This window comes from Penaeus japonicus, unplaced genomic scaffold, assembly GCF_977035675.1.
Source record: "Penaeus japonicus unplaced genomic scaffold, GWHDUDI00000001_assembly GWHDUDI00000001, whole genome shotgun sequence".
Taxonomy (NCBI): Eukaryota; Metazoa; Arthropoda; class Malacostraca; order Decapoda; family Penaeidae; genus Penaeus; species Penaeus japonicus.
This window is the reverse complement of record NW_028234403.1, coordinates 51,240,069-51,250,068: the sequence shown is the minus strand read 5'-3', so window position 1 is coordinate 51,250,068 and position 10,000 is coordinate 51,240,069. Positions and strand designations below refer to the sequence as shown.

Sequence of the window (10,000 nt, the reverse complement as noted above, 5' to 3'; positions counted from 1 at the left end):
CGCCAGCCCCATGCGTGTTCCACGTGACAAGAGACACAGCGACCCTTTGTGAGAGCGGCCGGCCTTTACTATGACCAGGGGTGCCATGATGCCAGGCTGAGCTAGACGGTCTGGGAGTCAGCATTGGGAAGCGGCGCAAGGCGGACGTACACCTCTGATATCTTTCAGTCTGCGTGTAATCCACTCCCCCCTTTTTTTGCAACTATTGTGTTCAATGTCTTGTGTATCAGATGTGAATGAAACTCTAGTGTCCTCTATTAGTGATCGCTCTCACAGAAATGAACCAGATAAGCGTTTGATACTGTGTTATGCTGTAAGAAAAAGGGAAAGGGGAAAGTACTTATACAGTATATATGTATGTGTGTGTGTATATATATATATATATATATATATATATATATATATATATATATATATATATATATATATACATATATAATATAATAGTATATATATAATAATATATATATATATATATATATATATATATACATACATATAATAATATATATATATATATATATATATATATATATATATATATATATATATATATATATATATACATATGTGTGTATATATATATGCATTGATAGAGAGAGAGAGAAATTAATAATTTGCACAAATAGGCTTAGTAATTACCTGTTGTTGTTGTTGTTTTTTTAACAGACACAGACGTGTTCAAAAAATAGTTATATTATCGTTTCTGATTAAATATAATTTAGAAAGGTAGATAGCAATTAGGATAAAAAATATTAATCACGAAATGTAGTATGTCGAAGGAAAAGTTTCAAACGTTGACTGTAGAACAAAGTATTGATAGACTTGATTATAGATCATGAGAATAGTGGGAACTCAAGGTTATATATATGTGTGTGTGTGTGTGTGCGTGTGTGTGTGTGTGTGTGTGTGTGTGTGTGTGTGTGTGTGTGTGTGTATGTGTGAGAGAGAGAGAGAGAGTGGGTGTGGGGTGTGTGTGTTTGTTTATTTGTGTTTGTCTGTGTGTGTGATAAGAGAGAGAAAATTGATTAGTGCAAACTGTAGCCTGTCGGCGCCAAGGTATCCATGGAACAAGGCTATGACGTTTAAAATGTTTTTATTAGAAAATTGTGAAATTTAGGAATCTGAAATAAAGAACATATGATCTCCCTCCCCGTCTCCCCCCCCCCCCCTTTCCTCCTTTCTTCGTATCCTTGCTCTTTTTTTCCCATGCTCCCCCGTTCCCTCTCATCCTACATCCTCTCATCCTCTTAAACCTTGTTTCTTCTCCCCCTCTTCCTTTCTCTCCCTCATTTCTTTGCCCCAAAATTCTCACGATTCTTCGATTCTCAACCCTCTATCCCAGATTCTCTCTCTATCCATTTTCTCATTCATAGTTCAAAAGACTGAAGAAAGGGAGAACAACTTGATGTTGTATGAATTATATTTGGATCGATGGTTGTTTGTAAACATTCTTGTTCGACTGAGTGACAGAAAATGAAGCTAGCTTGTAAATTCATGGGATAATAGCTGTAATGTAATGAAGTGGAGAGAACCTTCGACACTCGACCGTCTGTTGAACGATATTTTATTGAATGTACGTTCGGCGAATTGTAGCGTCATCAAATTACCATAACATGATGACGCCATCCCATGTCACTCGCCGCCTCGTTCCACGTGGTGTAAACGTGAACCTCCCGACCTCATGCTGCCGATTCAACAACAGACTTGTCCCTGGCTCTGATTAGCGTCTTGTCGCTGCCTCTGTCATACATGCGGTAGGCACCTCACTAACTAGTGCTTTTTCGGCTGTTGAATAGGAGTGAGCGAAAGTAGTTCTTGTATAATTAACTTAAGCTGATGTGTTCAGTATTATCGGTATGTACAGTGTCAGTGGGGAAACTTTATCCATATTGTTTACTGTTTTTCTTTCAGAATATAGTCAATGTGATACGTAATTGAGATCTAGATTAAAAAAAAGTTTCCCATATAAGTTTGCTCTGCATCCACATTTTGATTTGAACAAGGACGGACAATTATATTGTAAAACCATTAGTAAATAGATATGTATACACACATATATGTAGTGTGTATATATATATATATATATTTATATATATATATTATATATATATACATACATATATATATATATATATACATACATATATATATATATATATATATATATATATATATATATACATATATATATGTATGTATGTATGTGTATATATAGATATTATATATGTATGCAAGTATACGGTTATCATTTTTATGTGATTCTTTCCATGGTGAATTAGAATACAAATTTCATTATATATGTTTTGAATTATTTTGTTTACAATTTGAATGTTTTCTACATGCTTATTTTATGTAAATAATAAAGAAAAATATGCATCGACTCTACACACATGCCCGGCCATACATTGGTACAATAAAGAAAGGGAAATTATATGTATTAAATCAGTTTACAGTTCTCCAAGAATTATGGGAGAGAAACTGGTCTCATATTCAAATGGGATTACATCTCATCTGATAACATTATATTATAGGCTAAATAAACATGGAACAGTGGCATACATTTGGCAGTGTTATCTAATACTAATTGTAATTACATTGCAATATTCCTCTGCATAGCAGAGAGAAAGTAGATATTTACCAATAGTCGTGCATATCAGCTTCAAGACAAAACTAATTTCTACATTGAGGAAGAAAACATTTGCGAATAAAATTTCAGTGAAACGAAAAAAACAACAACAAAAAAACTGTCCGCAATGTGGACACAGATCCTTAAAAAAGACAACTCTTGTTTCGGTCTCTCGTCCCAAGGCTAAATAACTAGTGCACTGAAGAAAATTAGTAATGTCATTACAACGCAACAGTGGATAAAAATGGTCTTTTTATATTAAGTGGAAATAATTGATTCAAATAACATGAAAACATTTATATGTTCGCATTGTATTATATCTTGATATCTATGTTATCGCATGTATTAACATAGGATACATATCACAATGATAATCACGCATCGTTGGGATTCGACCACTTAATCCGCCCCACCTTCAGTTGATAGTAAACACGAAATGGAGCATCGGCCCGCCCCCTGCCCCTTATCTGCCGGCAGTGAAACGATTTTGCTTACGACCTTGGGTTTTCTTCTCTCGAGATCTAGATAAGAGAGTCCTTCTCAAGTGGAATAAAGTAATGATAATAAAACTTGCGATATGCATAGAATATTTTATATTGGCACCGAAACATCGTGAAAACTAGGGAATCTGTCTATCTATCTGTTTCTACATATACATATATATGTGTGTGTGTGTGTGTGTGTGTGTGTGTGTGTGTGTGTGTGTGTGTGTGTGTGTGTGTGTGTGTGTGTGTGTGTGTGTGTGTGTGTGTGTGTGTGTGTGTGTGTGTGTGTGTGTGTGTGTGTGTGTTTATCAAGGTTATGCTGCATCATTAAACCCTATCTAATGAATACTTGAGATGCGGCTATGTTGATAACGACTTGAACTAAGAGGACAGAGGATTGCGTGACTAGCACTTAAATAATATGAGATTGTTCACGAAAAAAAGAGAAAAATGCTGCGTAAGGCTGTAAATGAAAGGAAAAAAAGTGGAGAATAAGAGATCATAGATGAAATTGCTGTACAAACAATCGAAAATATATGCACATATGAGTAATATCTTAATAAGGTATTAAGAGTAGGCAGGATATGGGTGAGAGGAGAGAAGGAAAAACTGTTAATCATGCTAGTTTATTTTACGAGGATGTTTACGAGGGCATTAAGGATTAGAGACGGAAGGAGAGAAAGGAGGATTGGGTGTAGACTTATGCCTTGTCACGAGGGCTGTGTTAGTGCCTGGGCACTCTCGCGCTGTTTATGATATTCCAAGGTTACAATGCCTTGAAGATTCTCTCTCTTCTCTCTCTCTCTCTCTCTCTCTCTCTCTCTCTCTCTCTCTCTCTCTCTCTCTCTCTCTCTCTCTCCTCTCTCTCTCTCTTCTTCCTCTCCTCTCTCTCTCTCTCTCTCTCTCTCTCTCCCTCTCTCTCTCTCTCTCTCTCTCTCTCTCTCTCTCCTCTCCCTCCCTCTCTCTCCTCTCTCTCCCTCTCTCTCCTCTCCTCTCCTTCTCTCTCTCTCTCTCTCTCTCTCTCTCTCTCTCTCTCTCTCTCTCTCTCTCTCTCTCTCTCTCTCTCTCTCTCTCTCTCTCTCTCTCTCTCTCTCTCTCTCTCTCTCTCTCTCTCTCTCTCACTCGCTCTCTCTCTCTTGCTCTCTCATATGTGAGCCCAAAGAGAATAAGATTGGGGTGAGGATAACCTATGTTACCTCATCCTTTTGAGATGTAAGTAACCACTAGTCTCAATAAACTTGTCAAAGTCAAATGGCCTCGCTCGCTCTCGCTCGCTCACTTTATCCCCATTTCGATCCGTGTAAATTCCTGTATTCTATGCCTCCAGCCATCTTTATGATCCATTCATCCATCTACCCATCCATCCATCCATTCATCCATCTACCCATTCATTCATTCATCCATCCATCCATCCGTCCGTCCATCCATCTGTCCATCCATCCATCCATCCATTCATCCATCCACCCATCCATTCATTTATCTATCTATTTATTTATAGATCTATCCATCTATTATCTACCTATCCATTCAACTATCCTTGCACTTGTGCATCTGTCTGTCTGTCTATCTGTCCATCCATTCATCCATCCATCCATCTGTCCATCCGTTCATCCATCCGTCCATCTATCCAACCTTCCGTCCGTCCACTCATCTATCCATCCATCTATCCATGAATCTATCCATCTGTCCATCCTCCCTTCTATCTATCCATTCAATCATCCTTGACAACTATCTATCCATCCTTCATCCCACCCACCCATTGATGTACCCCATCCAACTATCCACCCAATCATTAATTTGTTTATATATTTATTCAATCATTTATTTGACTAGGAATCTATCCACCCTCCCTTTGAAATAAAAATTAGGATGATAATGATAATGATGATATCAAGGATAATGTTGATTATTATTATTGCTATGATTATTATATTAATGATGGTAATAGTGATTATTATTGTTATGATAACTACAAGGAATATTATGATTATGGTTATTGTGAGGATAATAATGATTATAATTATAATTATTTTTGTTTTCATCATTACGTTTTCACTATTATTATTGTTTTATCATTATCATTATCATTTTCTTATATTTTTATTATTATTATTGATGGTTGTAATTGTGATACCCCAAATGCAAATATAAATAACCATACCAGCAACAATAACAATCATAATGATTATAGTAATTATAATTATAACCTCTCTTTGTCCCTCTCTCTCTCTCTCTCTCTCTCTCTCTCTCTCTCTCTCTCTCTCTCTCTCTCTCTCTCTCTCTCTCTCTCTCTCTCTCTCTCTCTCTCTCTCTCTCTCTCTCTCTCTCTCTCTCTCTCTCTCATTCTCTTTCTCTCATTCTCTCCCATTCTCTCTCTCTCTCTCTCTCTCTCTCTCTCTCTCTCTCTCTCTCTCTCTCCTCCTCTCTCTCTCTCTCTCCTCCTCTCTCTCTCTCTCTCTCTCTCTCTCTCTCTCTCTCTCTCTCTCTCTCTCTCTCTCTCTCTCTCTCTCTCTCTCTCTCTCTCTCTCTCTCTCTCTCTCTCTCTCTCTCTCTCTCTCTCTCTCTCTCTCTCTCTCTCTCTCTCTCTCTCTTATCATTATTATTTTATCATCATCATTATCATTCTTTGTGTTTATATTTTTTTTATTGGTGGTTGTAATTGTGATACCCCAAATGACAATAAGAATAACCATAACAACAACAATAACAATCATAATGATTATAATAGTGATAATGATAATGATAATTATTAGTAATTGATCCAATAATTATGATGATAATGATAGGTAATAACAATGATAGTGAATGATTATGGTAATGATGATGATACTGATATCAATAATAAAAATAAGGATCATAATGATCTTGGTAATAATAATAAAGATAATACTATATTTATTATTCCATTACTGACAGTATTAGTTATATTACTGCTGTTATTATAATTACCCTTATCATTAGTAATGATTGTAAAGATTACAATGATATAGTAGTAATACTAATTCAATAATTTCTGACAGTGATAACAGACTTGAAAAAGATTAACATTTAATTAGATTATCACAACATTCATTTTGAATTTTATACTGTGGGAGAAAAAACTGCGTGTGTATATATATATATATAGAACATATATATATATAATATATATATATATATATATATATATATATATATATATATATATATATATATATATATACATATACATATATATATACACATATATATATATATATATATATAATATATATATATATATATATATATACATATATATACATATATATAATATATATATATATATATATATATATATATATTATATATAGATACTACTCTTGCCAGAGATTACATTTTTAAGAAGTATGACTAGGAGGTGAGACTTCCGACAATGTATTAGAGATGTCTTTTGTTTCCAGGTCATATAAGTATCTCTCAAGATGACAGTTACATCCATGGAAGTTTCATCACCTAATGATGTCAATAGCTCAGCATCTGACGAGGTTCCCAAGGAGTCCTACAAGAAGCTGGAAGATCCGGGTGGGTTAGAAAGGAATATGGATAATTTAGAAAATAATGGAGCAATCGGTGAAACAGGAGCTAATACAGAAGGAGGTAAGTGTGCAAAATCTTTTCGTTGTACCATATAGGAACTAGGGACAAATAAAATATCAGTATCTGTGGTATAATTGGTATCAGTCTTTATATCAGTATCTCTCTCTCTCTCTCTCTCTCTCTCTCTCTCTCTCTCTCTCTCTCTCTCTCTCTCTCTCTCTCTCTCTCTCTCTCTCTCTCTCTCTCTCTCTCTCTCTCTCTCTCTCTCTCTCTCTCTCTCTCTTTCTAATTCATTCTCTCGCTCTTTCTTCCTTCCTTCCTTCTTTCCTTCCTTCCTTTTTCTCACTATGCCCTCCTCTTTCCTCCCCTCACCCTCTTTCTCTCTTTTCTTCTCTTTCCATCATCTCCACACAATCTCTCTTCTCCTCATTCTATACTTTTTCCTCACTCACTCACTCTTAGAGGTGTAAACTTTAAAAAATTACTCAGGAATTAGGGAGAAAGAAAGAAAGATAATAGTTTCTTTATCTCTATCAAACAATAAATACTATTTTAAGGCCTGATCAATGACTTAGGATAAACGAGAAAGGAAATTACCAATGATAAGCCACCATCACCTGATGTGGATACCTAAGTACTAGTCAGTGATTTACAGATTAATAATGCCTACACTGCAGAAGAAAATAATTGTATTAAATTTCATAAGCAAGCAAATCTATCCCCATCTGCAATGGGTAAATGAAGTGTCAATACATTTGATGAAACTAGAAATTACTAGTATAATGATATCATAAAATATTGATATCAATATAGGTATTGATATCTGTTAAAAATTTGGTATAGGAATGTCATGAATTTAATTTTTAAAAAATTGTAGTAAACAATGAAATATATTTTATCTCAACAAAGGATTCTCTTGTGTAATATCAAAAGACATAATTCACACTGCAGATCATCCAATTATTATAATTATTTTTCAAGGCAGTGAGGAGGGAACTGAAAGAAAGAAAACCTGTTGCAGCTTCATAAAGACGGCACAATTCCAAGTGTATGCTTCACACTTCCTTTCTTCCTGGGGTGACCGCATGTGGATGTTTGCTGGAGGTCTCTTTCTGCTGGAAGTAAGCAGTATTGTAGTTTGTGTATTTATATATTTACCTCTACATCAGTTTATTTTTCTTATCCTTTTACCTTGTTAACTTAATTTGGTTAATTTTGCTTCTATATTCATTTCATTCTCTTTGGGGATCTTTTTCTGTTTCAAAAATACTTTATATACTTACAAGAACAAGTCATTTGATATTACCTATATTTGATTAGCCATAGTATACATCATTCACCACAACAAACAGGTCACACCAGGATCCCTTCGTTTGGCAGCAGTTTATGGAGCTGCACTCGCTGTAACCGTCATTCTGTGTGGAGCCCCTGTTGGTCGATGGGTTGACACCAACTCAAGACTCAGAAGTATGTGATATATGATGTTTCTTATATATTTGCTGGAAGGTTTTAAGGATTTTTATATTAAACATTTTTATTTTACATAATAGAGTTATCCACAAGGAACACTTAAGACATGCTTTAATATTTGATGCATGAATTATTTAATGTGAGCTTCTTGTTTATTCTTACTTCAGCGGCTCAGATAAGTCTGAGTGTCCAGAATCTCATGGTTTGCATTTGTGCTGCTCTTCTAGTAGTTATTACAACACAGCGTCACTATTTCACTGCTTGGGATGGATGGTCCTTAGTTCTAGCAGAGGTGAGTGGAAAGTATAATATTTACTGAAACATTTTCTCGCAGTTCTAATTACTCAGTTGCCAGACTGTGAATATGCAGTTCAAATCGTCATGTCCAAATATGTCATTACTAATATATTTTTCATATTAGCTAAGCTACTTATTTTAGACTCAAAAGACATCATACATTATTTCAATTTAAATTCATCAGAAACAGGATACTATACCTGCCTTCCCTAAATCAGTTGGTATATGTGTTTATAGTAATATTGCTGCTGCTATACAGGCAGGAGTGATCTTTTCAGCATGTCTAGCACAGATTGGAACTTTAGGATGTAAGCTAGCCATAGAAAAGGACTGGATCATAGTGATATGCGGAAGAGATAAAACAACGTTAGCCAGTAAGTATTTTTTGGGAACTATCGCACACTGGGTAAGATATTTTTTACATTTATTTCTATTATGTGTAATAAAAAAATATATATATATCTTGTCATGCAAATGAATAAATAAACTATATGCATATTCTCTATTATTCTATTCCTTTTGTAACTTTAGAACATTTTCACTGTAAAAACATTTTCACTGTAAAACCAGTCTTAACATTCCATATTGATTCCGTAGGAACCTTTGGTAAATATACATAAGATATATTGCTTTTTATAATTACTTTATTGGGAAGTGGTTTCATTCCCCTGAGTTAATCCTCTTGAAAGCTCCATATGCAAACTCAGTCATACTCATCATCATATAGTTATGTGAATGTTTACATTGATAGAAAAATTCCTGTTGAAGGTATAAAAATGATAACTGATACACCAATGTATAGGTGCCTGGACAACAAACAGGACTAGATTAAAGAGGAGTTGGTAGGACTCCATGCAAAAGGAGCCCCCCACAACATGGAGTAAATAAACTGCAGATAATACATGTCCCTAAAAAACACAATGTATACATACTTAAAAGACACTCGTCACAGCTGACAGCACTCAATAATGATAGAGATATTATTTTTGAGGGGTCTTCACAGTTGTTAATACAGCCCTGCGAATAAGTGAGTTAATAGAAGTGGGCAGATAGGCAGATAGATATCTCTTTTCTGTCAGTGGATATGAATGTGCTATAGATAATACAGTACATGGTGTGTACAGATAATGTAGAGCTATTACCCCAAGCTGTGTATCACCTATCCACCATGCATATTTTAAACTGTTTTGGGTAGCTAATATGATATATGATATATTCCTAGGATCTAATGTTTGGGCAAGGATATTTTTTGTTCCATACTGCAATAGGCTGATTTATATTAGATAAGCCTGTATTTAGTTTGGCTCTATATTTCTACCTTGAGGATAGTTAAACATCTGAAAAAGTACAACTTTTAAAGATCATGTCTAGAGACAGTATCAGGACCCTAAAACCAAGTTGAAAAATCTAGATGTGCACTTGATAATTATTTCACAGTAAAATGATTATTGGGATATTGTGCTTTGCCCAAAGGTTCCAGTCAGGTGCATAAGTTGGGTATAACAACAAGAAATCTGATTTTTTTGTTTTTTTTATTGAAACTAAGATCTGTGGTTGTTAA

At 34.8% G+C, this 10,000-nt stretch overlaps 1 protein-coding gene across 8 annotated transcripts in view; it reads left to right on the top strand.

The window, feature by feature from the left end:
* LOC122248802 (ferroportin) overlaps positions 1 to 10,000 on the top strand; it is a 21,440-nt gene that overhangs the window by 7,821 nt on the left and 3,619 nt on the right. The window contains exons 1-6 of one of the 8 annotated variants that reach the window (XM_043009118.2): positions 58 to 175; positions 6,537 to 6,732; positions 7,654 to 7,793; positions 8,025 to 8,139; positions 8,310 to 8,434; positions 8,699 to 8,813. In XM_043009118.2, coding sequence (XP_042865052.2) covers positions 6,558 to 6,732; positions 7,654 to 7,793; positions 8,025 to 8,139; positions 8,310 to 8,434; positions 8,699 to 8,813 — 670 coding nt within the window. In that variant the 5' untranslated portion in view covers positions 58 to 175; positions 6,537 to 6,557. Of the gene's footprint in view, positions 1 to 57; positions 176 to 1,620; positions 1,858 to 6,536; positions 6,737 to 7,653; positions 7,794 to 8,024; positions 8,140 to 8,309; positions 8,435 to 8,698; positions 8,814 to 10,000 lie in introns of those variants that run through there. The other 7 variants (XM_086542164.1, XM_043009120.2, XM_086542183.1 and 4 more) reach the window with 7 other exon arrangements.